The sequence below is a fragment of the Theropithecus gelada genome, chromosome 13 (genome assembly GCF_003255815.1).
Source record: "Theropithecus gelada isolate Dixy chromosome 13, Tgel_1.0, whole genome shotgun sequence".
Classification (NCBI taxonomy): Eukaryota; Metazoa; Chordata; class Mammalia; order Primates; family Cercopithecidae; genus Theropithecus; species Theropithecus gelada.
Genome location: NC_037681.1, coordinates 91396736 through 91413934, shown reverse-complemented (window position 1 = coordinate 91413934; position 17199 = coordinate 91396736). Strand labels below are relative to the sequence as shown.

At 47.0% G+C, this 17199-nt stretch overlaps 1 protein-coding gene across 1 annotated transcript in view; it reads left to right on the top strand.

Moving 5' to 3' along the window:
* ADD2 (adducin 2) overlaps nt 1-17199 on the top strand; it is a 109850-nt gene that overhangs the window by 50981 nt on the left and 41670 nt on the right. Inside the window, 4 exon segments of the mRNA XM_025354038.1 lie at nt 4651-4769; nt 11377-11446; nt 11448-11594; nt 13372-13510. Of these exon segments, the coding sequence (XP_025209823.1) occupies nt 11411-11446; nt 11448-11594; nt 13372-13510 (322 nt within the window). The 5' untranslated portion in view covers nt 4651-4769; nt 11377-11410.

Genomic DNA, 17199 nt, shown 5'->3' with positions numbered 1-17199 from the left:
TGAAGAAATGATGATAAGCTTTCCCTATAATCCCACTGGCCAGAGGCATGAGCTTTCTCTCTATCTGAACACATCAGGCAGGGTGTGGTCCAGTCCCTTATTCAACCGTCTTCATTTATTCTGCAAAAGTAGCAGCAGCTCAGCCCTGAGCGTCTCCTGTCTCACTTGTGGGAGTCTCATTCAGGGATCGGTGAGTCTGGCTTCTGACTTCAAGCCTAAGTCCTGGAACAAATGCTACACTGTCCTTGTTGGGAGCTGACCCGTAGGACCAGGGCCTGGGGCTTTCAGAGGCCAGGACAGCTGACAGACCCATAGCCATGGCTGTTGGGGAGCACCTGGGAAGTGGCAGCTTGCGTCTTTCCACTTTGAGCTCTGGGTGCTGAGCCACACAGACTGTCTCTTCCTGTCTGGAGACTCCCCCACTGAAGTGGCAGGAGACAGCGCCTGCCTCTGCTCAGGGCACATGAAGCTTAAGTTGATTTTAACAAAAAGACAACTCGGGCATCTGTTACTCCCCTTATAGACCTTTGTTTCTCTTATAGCCACAAGGAACGATCCATAGAAATGCGATTTCATACTCCAGTGGTTACATGTACTTGGTCTTCAGTGGGACAGGGAAGAAGATGCTTGGTGACAGGAAGCGCGTCTCGTGATGTGTAGTCTCCAGCTGCCATCCTACCAGGGCGAATCCCAAGCAGGGACCCTGCTGAGAGGCTGCAGAGGTGTGAGGAAGTGAGCTGGCCAGGCTGAGAGGGAGCTCCTGGGCTCCTCTGTGCAGAGAGGAGGGTCCCAGGCAAGAGAGGTGAGGGGGTGCTCAAGGGAGGAGGTGAGAGAGAGAGAGAGGGCAGGGCTGAACATGGGAGAGCCAAAGGGGTTGCTGTGTGTGTTGTGTGGTATGTAATATTACCTTCTTCTCTGTCTCCCCATAATTAATGTCGGATTTGTTAATGTAAGAGTTGCAGTCTGTTGCTGGGTTCTGCCTCAAGTTAGGCAAGAAGGGTGGCTGAGGGGCCAGCCACTGGGTTATATACCAAGACAAGAGGTGATTTGGGCACTGAGGCACCTGCCATGCACTCCTCCATGAACACTCAGCACCTTAGCCTTCAGGGTCTGTCTCCTCACACTGTATCATGAGCTCCCCTCAGGCCTCACTTGCCGCTGGGACCTCAGGGCTGGACAGGGCTGCTTTGTTAAGTGGGCCCAGCTCTTCCCAATTTACCTTCAACTAACATTTGTTCAGCACCTAACTGGCACCAGGCTCTATTGCAACAGGGAGGATAGAGAAATGCAGAGACACAGGCCGCCTGCCAGGAGCTCACGGTAATAGATTGTTGCTGCCGGGCTGCAAGTGGAATGGAAGAGGCAAGTAAAAGTGATGTGAGAGCCCAGGGCGGGGGTGTAGGGGGCAGGCTTCCAGAGGAGAGGACACCTGAGCTGCAGGGAGGAGGTGAAGAGAGGAGGGTGTTCCTGGCAGACTCCAGCCCCAACCAAGAATCTGCTTTGTGCCTCTTGGGTCCTGGGAATAGCCCCTGGAGAGCGAAGCAAATGCAGAGAGGTCAGGGGGCTGGGAGTAGAGGTGTCATCTGAGTCTCAGCCTCATCCTACAGGGTAGCTGTCCTCAAGGAGAAGGGGTTGGGCAGAGGGAAAAATGCACAGCTCCCAGCTGGGCATCAATGGGCTTGGATTGTTAGCATGGGGTGTGCATTTGGTTTGACAAAGCCCGTTCAGATTTAACATTTTATATTTGGAAAATGTGAAAAGTATACCTGCCATTTTGGTAATAAAGGCTAAATTTGATTAGGTTTTGGTTGGAAAAGCAGGGCTTTAAAGAACAACAACAACAAAAAGTTAAGGAACACTGCCCCTGGCGACAGAGATGGATTTTTAGCAGGGGCAGTGTCAGGCATGGGCCAGGAAAGACTGTGGACCAGAGACCATTAAAGGATGGAGAGATGGAGGCATGATTCAGGGCCTGGCACTGCGGGTGGAGAGATATTTAGGACATAAAACCAGAGACCTTAGTGACCAATTAAATGTGCAGGGCAAATTGAGGGAGTCAAGGTGGGACCCATGGTGGGATGCCTGGTTGGTAGGGGGCAGAGAGGAGGGGGCGGGGGAGGCTGTGGTGTGGGGTAGGCAGGAGTGATGGTCCGTTTGCAGGTTGACTTTTAAAGAGGCTGCAGGACACAGGAGTAGGCAAAGTTCCCTGAGTGTTTTAATGTCCGGGCTCACAGTCCAGAGCAGCCAACAAGGACTAGAATGCACTGCCCTAACTCCTGCTGCCTCACAGCCCAGCGTGATTGCACACCAAGAGCAGGGGGCCGGTGGCTCTGAGGGGGCTGTGCCTCTGGTGCTCTCTGAACCACCCAGGGGATGTCAGGCATCTGTTTTCACTACATGGGGCACCGTGGCTCACACTGTCCCTTGCATCTCCGCTCTGCCTGAGGGATGTGGGGGCTGGAAGCTGGAGAGAGCTAGGTTCTCAAAGCATGTGCTGGGAAGCTGAAGGCTGCACAAGGGGTAATGCTGTGCTTGGTACAGCAGCTTCAGCAGGCTCAGAGGGTTCTGTCTGGCCAGGATTATCTAAATTCCCCCAGGACAGCAGCTGGGGCCTCACTAGAGCAGCCCTGGCATTAGGCCTCTTTCTCTTCCTTCTCTCATTAAAGCTTGCTGATCTGGTGCCTGTCTTGCCTGCTCAGCCCAACTCCACGATCAGAGATTTGACAGTTTCATTGCCACAGGACAATGGTTTCTAGATAATACACTTGCCTCAAATACCTCTCAGGACTATTTTCATTTTAATCAGGGCATAACACCATAACCCAAGGAATGTGCTCTGATGGGGAATTTCAGCAGCAGTGGGGGTTGAGGTGGGAATTATTTTGTTCACTGTATATTTACATTGGGGATAAATGTTTGCTTTCTTACAGGAATGGTGCAGGCTACTTCTGGGGGCAAAGGATTAATTCTATTAGTAAACACAAAAAATAGCTGAGATTCTGAAAATTCAAATCTTAGCAGGTTATGGCCACAGGGCAGCCTCAGACCTTCTGGGGAAGGGGAGGAAGCTGGTGCTTGAGGCTGCAAGATTGGTCCTTAAGGAGGGCAGTGGAGATACATCAGCAAACCCCACCATTGGAGAGAGGCAGCATCAAGTGGTGGCTGGGACCCTGTTCTAGTTAAAAATAGAACCTTTTGGAGAAAGACCTCAGTCGGCACTGGATGTGCAGCGCGCAGAGTCTCGCTCTTAGAAGCAACTTACAAGTTCCTAAGTAGAATCGTGAGCATCAGGACTGGGCTCAGGGACCATCCAGGCACTGAAACACTGAGCCCCAGGCCCCCTGGCTGGATTGAGGAGGAGGCTGAGCCTTAGTGGGTGTGCAGGTGTCCTGGATTCCCACAGGCACATTGTACCTACCAAGATGAGTTTTCCTTGTCCCTCATTGGTGGGACGAGTCTCTCCGAATGGCTCCACTCTGGACAGCACTGGGTCAGGGATGGACCTGAGCAGCCAGTGAGCCAGAGCCATGGGCAGGCGGCGGTAGGGTGGGGGTGGTCAGGGATGCTGCCAGCCCTGGATGAGACAGCCCCCAGCAGCTCTGGGTCAGAACAACAGGATGTCCAAGTGAAAATGGAAAATGATCACTTGTCATCACTTGTCTTTATTTTTAAACATTTTGACAATTAATGCTTTGAAGACCTTGATTCCTAGGAGTTTTAGACTAGTAACTCACCCTAGTTTGTAAGGTATTAACAACTTTATATTCCTCCTTAGTAGTACTTTAGGATCTATTATCCAGGTATTCGCTGGGGCCTTTCTTCCCCTCGAACTCTAGGTGAAATGGCCTTGAATTCACCCATGGACAGCCTGTGCAAATCTAAAACTCTCCCATTTTCCTGGGATGCAGTATTCTTCAGGCTGCTTCTGCGTCTTGGGCTGCATCCAAACATCACTCACATTAGCATCTGTGAGTTTAGCAGCTGTTAGTGAAGTGTTCTGGGGGTCTTAGGAATGGAGATCCTCCCAGCTCAGCAACTAGCAACCCCGTCTGGGCTCGTGCAGGAGTTCCACATTCTGCACCCTCCACTAGGCCAGGGCAACTGCTCACCCTGGAGGCCTTGCCAGCCAGGACTCAGCAAAGAGATTATCCAATTCTTTTCTTTAAAAGGAATTTTTATCCCAATTGTAAAGATAATGCAGCTTTCTTTACCTTTTTTTTTTGAGACAGAGTCTCACTCTGTCCCCCAGACTGGAGTGTAGTGGCGTGATCTCGGCTCACTGCAACCTCCACCTCCCGGGTTCAAGCAATTCTCCTGCCTCAGCCTCCCGAGTAGCTGGGAGTATAGGCACCCACCACGATGCCCGACTAATTTTTGTACTTTTGGTAGAACGCGGTTTCACCATGTTGGCCAGGATGGTCCCGATCTCTTGACCTCGTGATCCCCCCACCTTGGCCTCCCAAAGTGCTGGGATTACAGACATGAGCTACTGCACCCGGCCTCTTTACCTTTTTAAAGGCATAATTTGCTTTTAAAATAAAAATTCGTTTCAAGTTCATTTTAAGGAATTTCCCAGAAGCTCTTATAAATCAGGTAGAGTCATGGTGGTGCAGGCAAGGCTCTGACACTTGTTATGTTTGTGTGTTGCAGTTTCCACCTGGATGTTTGAGGTTGTGTAGATGTGGCCGGCACCCTTGAGAGTGGAACTGGGGGGTGCAGACTGAACACTGAACGGAAGGAGCCTTGGACAGGGCTGGGCCAGTCTCCCGGTAAGTAAGCAGCAGTTTCTGGCAGTGATGGGGGTGACGCACACTTTTTGGTTGGGCCCATCACATGAGGTGCAGACAAGGCCCTTTGCATGAGGATGAGCTTCCAGACACTCAGGTCATTGCCATGAACTCCCCTTATCCTGCTGACTCAAGACCTACCACAGAACCTGAAGGACCTTAGAAGTCACTAGTCCTCCCCCTGCCTGTGACTCAGCAAAGACAGAAGCCCCTTTACAGCATCCTGTGCTCACTCTGATTCCCAGCAGAGACAACTCCCCACCTGACAAGACAGCCTGTTCCACCTTCCCATTACTGAGCAGCTCCTGCCCTTAGGAAGTTCTCCCCTGTGCCCTCAGCTGCAATCTGCCTGTCTATAAAAACCACCTGGTTTCCTAGTTCTGGCCTCTGAGGTTCTAGAGAACCAGCCTAATCCTTCTTCCACATGGCAGCCCAGCAGATGTTCTGGGGCAGAATGATGGAGTGGAGAAGTGCAGGATGTGGGGCTAGAGACAAACCTGGTTGAAATCCTGACTCCACTGTTACCTGTGTGACCTTGAGCAAGTTTGTTCATCTCTTTGTAATTCAGTTTCTTTATCTTTATCTTATCTTTATCTTTATCTTTTTTTTTTTTTTTTTTTTTTTTTTGAGACAGGGTCTCCCTCTTTCACCTAGGCTGGAGTGCAGTGGTGTGATCTCAGCTCATTGCAACCTCTGCCTCCCAGGTTCTCCTGCCTCAGCCTCCCAAGTAGCTGGGACTACAGATGCACGCCACCATGCCCAGCTAATTTTTGTATTTTTAATAGAGACGGGGTTTCACCATGTTGGCCAGGCTGGTCTCACACTGATCCACCCGCCTCGGCCTCCCAAAATGCTGGGATTACAGACATGAGCCACTGCGCCCGGCCTATCTTTATTTTGTTTAAGTAAAACTGGAACAATAATATCGACCTCATAGATTGGTCCTGGGGGTGAAAATACATCATGAATAAAAAGTTGCTTGGTAATATTATGTCATCAATTCCCTGTCATCAGCTGGCTGTCCTACAATTCAATTCAATTCTGACATGCACTACCCCGAGTTGAAGGGCACACAAGCTAACTACTACAGGGTAAAGGACAAAGTCACGAATATGACCATCCCCACCTCAGGCACCAGCCACAAGTGGGGTCCCCAGGTCACCCACACTTCCAACTGACTTGGCTATAAATTTAGGAGTTCCCGTGACCCCTCTTCAGGTTCAGTAATTCATTAGAATGAGTCACAGAACTCACCGAAAGCATGGTACTTGCAATCATATTTCAAAGGGTCCAACTCTGGAACACCCACGTGGAAGAGATGCATCCATAGGTCAGGGTGTAAGGTGAGGCGCACAGAGCTTCTGTGCTCTCTCCTGTGGAATCCAGGCACACCACTTGCCCAGCACATCAATGTGTTCACCAACCAGGAAGTTCCCCAACACCTTGGAGTCCAGAGATTTTTTTAAAAAATCAAGGGGCATTTGTTACAGAGGCATGAGTGGTTAAATCATTTGCCACTTGTCTGGACTCAATCTCTAGCTGCTCTCCCTGCTTTGGAAGTGGTGGGGTGGAGGGGCAGTGGGGGTGGAGCTGATGCTACAGGCTTCTAATCATGTGCTTGGATTTTCTGAGGTGGCTAGACACTTCCTTGAAACTAAGGGCCTATTATACGTCACCTTATTAGTATAAACTCAGGTTCAGTTGAAAGGCGCTCGTGATGAATAACAAAAGACATTCCTACTGTCTTTTGGGCATTTTAGGAATTCCAAAGGTTTTTGAAACTCTGTGCCAGGAACCAGGGACAAAGACCAGATATAGTCTTTCTTATATCACACCTGGCTTATCACACGCTGGTCTCTGATCTCCAGCATCCTGCTTAGCTTCTTTTTTATGATACCGAGGTTGACCTGTTCCCACTATCTGGTTGGGAAACTGGACATTCTTAGTCTTTTTCTGGATGTTCTTCTTTTTGTCAATATAGCTCAAGATTGAATTAGTTTTTTAGACTAAAACACATAATTACAGTTATTTAGTGTGCACCTGTTTATAATTGAATCACAAGCCTCTCATTACTTGAATTCCTAATGCTAAGATGACTTAAGCCCTGAAATCACACATAATAAGAGTAAATAGTTAATAGCACTTGCTATATGTATCAAGCCCTGTTTTAAATACTCTACATACATTAAGTTCACTAATCCTCACAAGTACCTTTCAAGGTAGTTAATTTACTACAGTCCCCATTTTATATGTGGGGAAACAGAGGCACAGAGCAGTTAAGTAACTAGCTCAAGATTACACAGATAATAAGTGGCACAGCTGAGATTTGAACCCAGATGGTCTTGTTCCAGAGTCTCTGCTTTTAATTGCTAAGCCATTCTGCACATAACTTTTTGGAGACAGAAGGAAGGAGCACAAGAGGATGCCTCTGATTCACAAAGCCAAAGGCTTGACCCAGGCCCCTGTTGTGATGGTGATGGAGTCAGGGCTTCCATGTCCTACACCACCCCCATCGGAGTACCTCTGGAGCAACCCTCTGGGGCTGGGCTCTAAGAAGGGAAGGCCTTCTGGGGCATAGTGGTGTGAGCTCCTGTCCATCAGGCCCAGAGCTTCTTGGTTCTTTGCACTTCAGAGAGGGCAGAGCTACTTCACAGCCTTCACAGACCAGTTGCTGGGAAATGGAACCGCTCCATGGGGAAGGGGAGATGGTCAACCTTTTCCTGCCTGGATGAAAAAGGGTTTATGCCAGGAAGGCTCAGTACAAGGCTGTGCTGGCCAAAATGATCCCAGTCCCAGAGAAGCTGAGAGTTCAGTTGGCTTGGAGCCTGGAGTCCTAGGGAGCACAGGGGGCTCACGTGCCTATGCTCACATCCAGTGTACTCGCTGGGGAAGGGGAGTTGCTTGTTGCTGTTTTAAAAATAACATCAAAGGTTCAGGGCTTTGAAAGCGCCAGAGAGAATTAATCTACTATGATGAGTCACTAAACAGAGAAGGAATGGGGTTTGATGAGGTGATGTCTCTGGAAGAGTTTTGTTCTGCAGTGCTGCCTGCCCAGAAGAATCTGGGTGGGGGCCACATGTCTGTGTGGCTCCGATGCAGTCCCATTATGTTTGACTTTGTCATCCCTTCTTATCTTCAAGGTCCAGGGATGAGGTTGGGTGTGAGCATGAGAGAGGTGAAATATTCTTAACTAACCCCATGCACATGGGATTGACTGGAATCCACAAAGCCAATGTATGTTCTTTGCAGATGTTTCTCTATTGGCATCTGACTTGTGGGAGAGGCTCTGGGGGAAAGCAGGAAGGTCTCTTGCTCCAGGAAACCCAGATCCTCCATCCTTCTGCCTTTATTACATGAATGTATCTGTCTCCAACTCAGGTAAATCATAATGTCAGAGCTGGAAGGGACCCCAGAGGTGATTCGGTTCATTTTCTCATTTAGAGCTGGGCAAAGTGAGACCCAGAGAGAGGCAATGACTTGCCCAAGCCCATGCAGCTACTAAGTGACACATAGGGGCAAGACTGTGGGTCCCTGGACTTCTAGTCTAGAGCTCAGTCCACCAGCAACATCCCTGACTCAATCACTCTTTTTCCATTCAGATGAAAGGAAAGGGTCTGGATTTAAATGTTGCTAAGTATAACAACTATTCTAGCAGCCTGCCAAATCTGTTCCAAAATCTTTCTTTACAGAATCTTTTTTTTTTTGGCTGCCACTCCCAGCAGACCCCTTCCCCTACCTCCAACCCTTCATCTCCATCTCCTATTACCAAATATTTTGTCAACACTGCTGGTAAGTGTGGTGCTGGTTGGGGGAAATCAGGTAAGGGCTTTCATAAGAAGATGACTAACTAGTGGAATGATTAAGATCATAGGTCCTGGTTTGGCAGCTTTGCAGAAGCGGGCCATGGTGGCATTTGGAGCACTCCCACTGCCTGTTAAGAGAAAAATTTTAGGCAAATTAAACTTAACAGAGTTTGAGCAAAGCATGATTCAGGAACTGGGGAGCCCTCAGAACCAGAATGGTTTCTGAGTGCCTCTGAGACTGCCACATGATTGGATACATTTATGGACAGAAAAAGGAAAGTGACCTACAGAAAATGGAAGTGAGATACAGACACGGCTGGATTGGTTCAGACATGGCTCGATTGGTTACGGCTCTGTGTTTGCTTTATTGGAACAGTGTTTGAATAGTTGGCTACCTGTGATTGGTGGAAACTCAGCTGCTGTGGTTGGCTAAGACTCAGCTACTTGTCACAAGAGTAGGTTACAGTCTATTACACATCAGTTTATTATACGTGGAAAAGCCCTTAGGCTACACTTAAAATATGTAAGGAGGCAGCTTTAGGCCAAACTTAATGTAACATGTTCCAGGCCAAGTGTATGATGGGAGGTGGTGGTTTGAATGAGAGGAGGGGCCAAGACAGCTATGGGAAGTGGCCTGTGGTGTGGCAGTCAGACATGTGAGGTTTTGTGCCATCTTATGTCCAACTGGCTAGAAATGGCCAACACCTGGAATGGACACCTTCCATTACATGTTGCAACCAGTAACATCTAAACTATAGCTATTTCAACCCTGGCTGCTCATTAGGGATTAGGGAGCTTCTGAAAATCCTGATGTCCAGGTCATACCTCAGACTAATTATATTAGAATATCTGGTATCAATAGTTTTTAAAGTTCCCAAGGTGATGCTATTGTGCACTCTAGGTTGAGAACCACTGCTCTAGGCTGAGGGCTCAGGCCATCAGCTGATCCTTGAGGAACTCTGTCCATGTGCCTTCCCTTGAATGAACTTTTTGCCTTTTCCCTAAAGGAAGAATGCAAACAAGAACAACAAGAAACCATCTGTGTATTCTGGGCTGATGGAATGGCCTCCCACTGTCCTCCAAGCTTATCTATGGCATCATTCTCCCCTCACCCCACCCAGAGAGATTGCAAGGGTAGAGGGTGGAGTTCTGATAGAATGTGGAAGAAGAGGTTACAGGCAGCTCAGGGACAACAAGAATATGCTTTACTGGACATCAGCAAAGTCTCCTTTGTAATGAGTTTCTGACCAGAATCAAGGGTAGGCTGGGGCCAATAGGACTGCTGGAGCAAGGCTGGAGGGAGTCAGGACCGGCCAGCCACAGGCAAAGGGCAGATCAGGACCCGGGAGGCCAGGAGCCTTCTCCCAAAGAACAAGAGAGCATGCCATCTCCTCATGGAATGGGAGCCCATGGAGGTAAAGCAAGGGAGTGGCAGGTTATGGATGAGAACCCAGGTGTCCTGGTCCCTTGTAATGCTCTTTTATTTGTATCTCCACATGTATGTTAAAAAGCTAATTATTGTTCAGCCAAAGTACATGCTGCCTTCTGCTGAGAAGAGAATCGGCCAGCAGGGAGAAGGCCAACGCTCTGTAAGGCCACCCTGTGTGTTGAAGGGGCAGAGCACTGACTTAAAGGCCTTGCAGTGCTGACACAGGAAGGGAGATGGGCTTGACCAAACTCCCACAGCCGGGAAGTGAAGCCCGGAACTGCAGGCTTACTCTTCAGAAGGGCTCCACGATAGCAACAGAAAACATTTCTTCATTCATCATTCACACATTTTAAAAAGCATGCTTGATTAGAAAAAATCCACGGCTTTCCTGTAGCTTGACTCTCCAGAGGCTGTCATGGTCCGTGCTCCAGGGAGTAGGTTTACACACAGCATGTGGGGATCTGGCAGCCGGGCAGCACGGCACCCTGCAAACCTTAGTTGTTGTTTCTCAACATGAGTTGAGTGGGATTGAAGAGAAAATAATTTTCCATTAATAAAGTTGCATACCTCTTTTTAAACTTGAAATGAGAATCTGATTCTGCATTAAGACAAGTTTCACAGAAACAGATTCACCAATAAATTCCTTTCCAGGGGCCAGAGCGAAGTTTAAGTTGTAAAGAAAAGCACTGGGCGAAGTGCTTTCCACATTTTAGTAGTTCCCATGCTCTTGTAGTAGTAGTCTCAGTAGGCCCTGTTTAATACTAATGTTCTTTTGTGAATTTCCCACCATAACGTTTTTTCTTTTTAGTTCTGGGGTACGTGTGCAGGAAGTGCAAGTTTGATACATAGGTAAATGTGTGCCACGGTGGTTTGCTGCGCCTGTCAACCCATCACCTAGGTATTAAGCCCAGCATGCAGTAGCTATTTCCACCATAATTTTTGAGGGGCCTTCTTAGAGGGTTTCCATTTTAGAGGAAGTACTAATTTCCAGTAAGTAGCTTACCACTACATAGGTGTGCATCACAGAAATGCTCAACAAGGTCTGCAGGTCATGTTTGCATTCGGGGAACTCTCTACTCCAAGCCAAGTGGAACCATTTAAGCGCTGGCTAGTTGGGGAAGGGAGTGGATACCTGAACCCATGTTTTTACTTAGTCTCATGGCACAGCAGCGCTCCTATAGATGGATATATGGGGCCGCTGCCGGCGTCCTGCCCTCTTCCCCAGGCTCTGCCTCTACTATCCTGGGAATAGCCGCACCCCACTGAGAATCCAACCGAACCCAGTCCTGTTCTCTGGGAAGCGGGTACCCCGATGGGGAGCACCAACCAACTGCATACCCTCTCCACTTCTCTGTAGGGTTCCAGGAGCGGATTGCAAACCCACCGGGAAAATGAGCGAAGAGACGGTCCCTGAGGCTGCCTCGCCGCCCCCCCCCGCAGGGGCAGCCTTACTTTGACCGCTTCTCAGAGGATGACCCCGAGTACATGCGTCTTCGCAACCAGGCAGCAGACCTGCGGCAGGACTTCAACCTAATGGAGCAGAAGAAGCGCGTCACCATGATCCTGCAGAGTCCTGTGAGTGGGGCTGACCCGGACGGGAGAGGGCGCAGGGGGCGCTGGCTCTTCAGGGCATATACCCACGCGAAAGATGAGTAACTCCTCTTCCCCTTGCTCAGGGTCGGTAGAAATGTAAGCCCACTGAGCAAGACGGATCTGGTCACCGGGGGCCTTGACTTTCCCTTGTGGATGACAGAAACTGGCTTGTATGCGGCAGTTTGGCTGTGTGCGGGGTGGGGGGGGGGGGGGGGGGGGGCGGGAGGAGGTGGGACGGAGACAGAAGTCCCCCTCAGTTTCCTGTGCCCCTTCGGAGCCTCAGTTCCCAGTCTTCCCTCCTCACTGAAAGCTATGACAGTGAACGGAAAAATCCATGTAAATTGGAGACCAGCAGGTTACCAGAAGGAGGGGTTGGGGCTCCCTTTACTGAACACCACAAAGTAAGAACTTTCTGTCGGGACAAATGAAGCTTTGACATGAATGGGATGGGGCTGAGGAGGGCCTGGAAGCCCCAGGAGGTGGGGAGAGTGGAGGACTCAGCAGGGCTATGGGATGCGGTGTGGGAAGGGAAGGCAAGTTGGGATCACTCACCTCCCTCCTTACTTGGGGCCAGTTGATTCCTGCCTGGTGTGGACACAGAGCTCCTCCTTGAGGCAGGTAGTGCCTTTGAGAAGGCAGAAGCATGGGCCCTGTGGACCACTGAAGACAGAGGGAGATCAGTGTGGAGGAGGCAAGAGGGATCTGACTGTGTAGAGTTTGGGGGTCCTCAGGAATCAGCCCATGATCCTAAGGATCGGGAAGCCCAGGGACAGAGTTGGCGTCTCCAGTTGCTTGCCAGGATGGGCTCAGGAGGTGGGAGCCGCTCTGCCTTGGCCTTCTGGGCTCCAGAGAGCCAGGGCCTGTGCAGGGGCTGTGTGAGGCCCTGGCTGGGAGCCATGGTGCCTACTCAGGCTTCACAGAGCAGCTCCAGGGAATGGACCCAGGTCTGGGCGATATTGTGTTGGGGAGCCTGGAGGAATATGGCAGATGCTGAAAGCACTGGGGTGAGGAGCCCCTGGGAAAACCCCAGAGTGTGGCTAGGAGGGGTGACAAGGGGGTTAGGAGAGGTGGCAGAGTTAGCACCAGTCCAGATTTCAGGGCTCAGGCAGGAAATAGGGATTGGAGGAGGGTCTGCTTCCTTCTGTCCTTTTATAGGTTGGCCAACACACCTAAGTGGCCCCCCATTTCCTCTTGAGTGTTTTCTCCTGCCACCGGGTGGGCGGGATTCCTTGCTTATGGCCCCATGGTCTGAAAAGCCAGGCTTGGAGTTGAACATCAGGAGTGGAAGCGACCTCAGAGGTCATCAAATCCTCCTGTTCTGCCTCCTATGCTTTCATTAAGCACATGAGGAAACTGAGGCCGGAAAGAATCACAGGCATCGCTAATGGAGAGGGATGGTGGCTCTCTCCATTCAGTTCTGCCTAAAAAAATGTCCTTCATTACTAAAGTGAAGTCCTACCATGTCTGATGGTGGGGAGGGGTCTTGGCCCTCATTTAGACACAGAAAGTATCTGGAATCTGGATTACTGCCCAGAGGGCAAGGGAACACAAGATCCATTCCCAGCATTTCTTTGTTGCTTCCCATACAGCAATTCCTGAGGTCCTAGTGGAACTGCTCCGTGTCCCTTGTGGCCAGGGATCCTGAGCATGGCCCTGACCTAGCTGACCCAGGGGCAAGGGGTGGGCACTTGGAAGAGCTCATTGTTCGGCAGCTGTGTGAGAGGCTGTGGGGAGACCAGCACCTCGGGGCCTGCTTTAGTCTTTCAGGGAGGAGCTGGAAGGCCTCATCCAGGAGCAGATGAAGAAGGGGAACAACTCCTCCAACATCTGGGCCCTGCGGCAGATCGCGGACTTCATGGCCAGCACCTCCCACGCAGTCTTCCCAACATCTTCCATGAGTATGTGGTGTCTGGGGAGCTGCCAGGAGCAGAGGTGGAGGGGAGGGTGGGGTGGGGAAGAGAGGGAGGAGCAGCAAGAAGCATCTGGTTGCCAGGCAATGGAGCAAGCAGCCTATTGTGTTATCAGGCCTTGGGGAGCTCAGCAGCAGCCAGAGAGGTACCTGGCTCTGCTTCTGATGTTGATGCAAATTAAACATCCACAGAAGAATTACCCCTGATGCCAGGAATGAGAAGGTGGAGGTGACTTCAGCAGATGGGAGGAGACCACTGAAGTGTGTGTTTCCATGCCCCACTAGACAGGCCCACCTGACTCCACAGACGAGGGCTGAGAGGAGCCAGCCAGGGCTATGCAGGAAGCCACCCTCCTGGGCTGTTATGGTCTGCCCATAACGTTTAAAAAACAAACATAAAAAAATACTCCCCCTCAATAAGATTATTGCAGGATTATGGCTGAAAACTGTGAAAATAACCAAGAAAGGGAAACAGAAATCATTCTACTGTGTTCTTAAAGCCCTCAAATTACTATTCTTAATATTTTGGTAAACATATATCCTTCCAGTCCTTTTTTTCTTAACATATGTAGATTATGCAAACACAAATGTAATTACATAAAATATGGTTCTATAATATAATTTTTGGTGGATACACGCTATTTAATCAATTTCCCATTGTTGGACTTTTAGGTTATTTCCAACTTTTTCTATTAGGAACAACAATGCAATAAACATCCTTGTAAATAAACCTGAGATTATATCCATGATTATTTTCTTAAGATAAATTACTAGTAGAATTGCTGAATTGAAGTACATGCATGCATGTTTTAAAGATTTTAATGCATAATGACAGATTACATCCTTTCTCCAAATGGATCCAATTTACGTTCCCAACAGCAATTCAGTAGAGTGCCCATTTCCTCTACCCTGGTCCATAGTGTATATTACCATTTGTTTCATCCTTCCGATTCAGTAGGTGACAAATAATACCTTATTTGTGTTTTAATGTGCATTTATTTGACTACTGATGAGGTTGGATATATTATGTATTTTCACATACATATTGGACATGATTTTCTTTCTTTCCTTCCTTCCTTCCTTCCTTCCTTCCTTCCTTCCTTCCTTCCCTCCCGCCCTCCCTCCCACCCTCCTTCCTTCCTTTCTCTTTCTCTCTTTCCTTTTCTTCTTCCTTTCCTTTCCCTCTTCTTTTCTTCTTCCTTTCCTTTTCCTTTTCTTTCCTTTCCTTTTTTTCCCTTTCTTTCTCACAGAATCTCACTCTGTTGCCCAGGCTAGAGTGCAATGGTGCAATCTCAGCCCACTGCAACCTTCCAGGCTCAAGCGATCCTCCCACTTCAGCCTGCCAAGTAGCTGGGACCACAGGCATGCACCACATGCCCAGCTAATTTTTGTGTTTTTTGTGGAGACAGGGTTTTACCATGTTGCCCAGGCTGGTTTGGAACTTCTGGGTTCAAGTGATCCGCCCACCTTGGCCTCCCAAAGTGTTAGCATTACAGACGTGAGCCACTGTGCCCGGCCCTGACTTTCTTTTTATAGTAAATTGCCTTTTTACATCCTTTGCCTGTTTTCTTGTTAGTGTGTTATTTTCTTATAGATTTTTACATTTTTATAAAGTAAAGCTATTTCTCTATTATAGGCAAATATATTGCATTTTTTTTTTTCAGTTTCTCCTTTGTCTTTTTGTTTTTTTCATGGCATTTTTTTTTTTTTTTTTTTTTTTGTCTTATAGAATTCTTTAGTTTCTGTGTAGTGGAAACCATTGCAATTTTCCTTTGTGTGTTCTGCATTTGATTGCATGCTTAGAAATACCTTTCCCATGTTTTATCATCCGATGGAACAAATACACTTAATTATGCATTTGTCAATTTTTCTCAACTGTTTGTACAAGTTTATTCTTTACAATAACTTTAGGCCAGGTACAATGGTTCATGCCTGTAATTCCAACATTTTGGGAGGCCAAACCAGGTGGATCACCTGAGGTCAGGAGTTTGAGACCAGCCCGGCCAACATGGTGAAACCCTGGCTTTACTAAAAATACAAAAATTAGCCAGGCATGGTGGTACAAGCCTGTAATCCCAACTGCCTGGGAGAGTGAGGCGGGAGAATTGTTTGAACCCCAGAGGTGGAGGGTGCAGTGAGCCGAGATCGCACCACTGCACTCCAGCCTGAGTGACAGAGCAAGATTCCATCTCAAATAAGCAAAAACAAAAATCAAACAAACTTTAGAATTATTTTGTCAAGTCCCCCCATTGACCTTAAAAATTCCTTTTGGGATTTTGATTGGGATTACATTAAATGAATAAGTTGATTTGGTGAAGAATTTATAAATTTATAATTTTATATTAGAATGTAAGCTCTGTAGGGGAAATTTGTATGTTTGGTTCACCGCTATATCCTTTGACTTAGAATGTATCTGGCACATAGTAGGTACTTAAAAAATTTACATGAGTGAATTGTAAATCTTTTCAGAAATGAGGTATGTCTTTTATTTATTTAAGTCTTCTTTCATATTCATCAGAAAAGTTTAGTAATTAGTTTCATGTAGTTCTTACTAATTTCTTATGAAGTTTATTCTGGAATTTTTAAATAACTTTGTTATTTTAAATGAATCTTTATCCATTCTATTTTCTTTCTGGTTATAGTTCTCATTTAAGATAAATTGTTACATATATATATACACATAAAAGTGTGTGTATGCGTGTGTGTGTATACATTAGCCCCTTATTGAACTCTTATTTAAATTTTAATATCATGTCAGTTAATTCTTTTGGGTGTTGTATATACAAAAATCACATAATCTGCAAATCATAATCATTTTGTTTCCTTCATTTTAACATTTACCCATTGGTTTATTTTTCCAGTTTTCTCTTTGAATCTGTTAGAACTTTCAGAACAATGTTTAATAATAGATTATAGTTATCCTTGTCTTATTTCTGACTTTAATGAAAGTTGTTTCACCACAAGAGTTTGAGATAATTATTTTTTGTCATGTTGAGGAAGTATTTTTTTATTCTAGTTCACTACGAGTTTTTCTCAGGAATGGATGTTGAATGTCATAAAATACATTTTGGCCATTTATGGATTTTTTTTTTTCCTTGAACTATTGAGGTGATGAGTTATAGTAACAGATTTCTGAATATTGAACTCCTTTTTCATTACTGAAATAAATCATTCCTGGTCTTGATGCATTCTTTTAAAAATACCCTTCTGGATTTGATTTTCCAGAATTTTATTAAAGATTTTTGCATTCATATTCACATATGAGATTGGTTAGCAGTTCACTTTTTGGGCAGTCTTTACCTAGTATTGACATTACGGCTGTAATTTCATAACATGAATCAAGGTGATTTCACTCTCTTTTTTACCCTGATATAGTTTAAATAAGATAGGAAATCTCTGTCCCTTGAGATTTATTATTCACTTAGAAAGTCTTCTAGATCTGGAGTATTTTTAGGGATTTTTGATGTTTTTGTCCTCAGTTTCATCTGGAGTTTTAAAATTTATTTTGCTGCTTCTTGGTTAAATTTTGGTCATATATTTTGTGTAAAATAATACATTTCATGGAGCTTTTCAAAATTATTAGAGTCATTTACAATATTATTTTTATCATTTAAATTTCCTGCTAAGGTAGATGAGATAACATCCCATTCTCATTCCTGGTGCTACGTAAATTTTTAC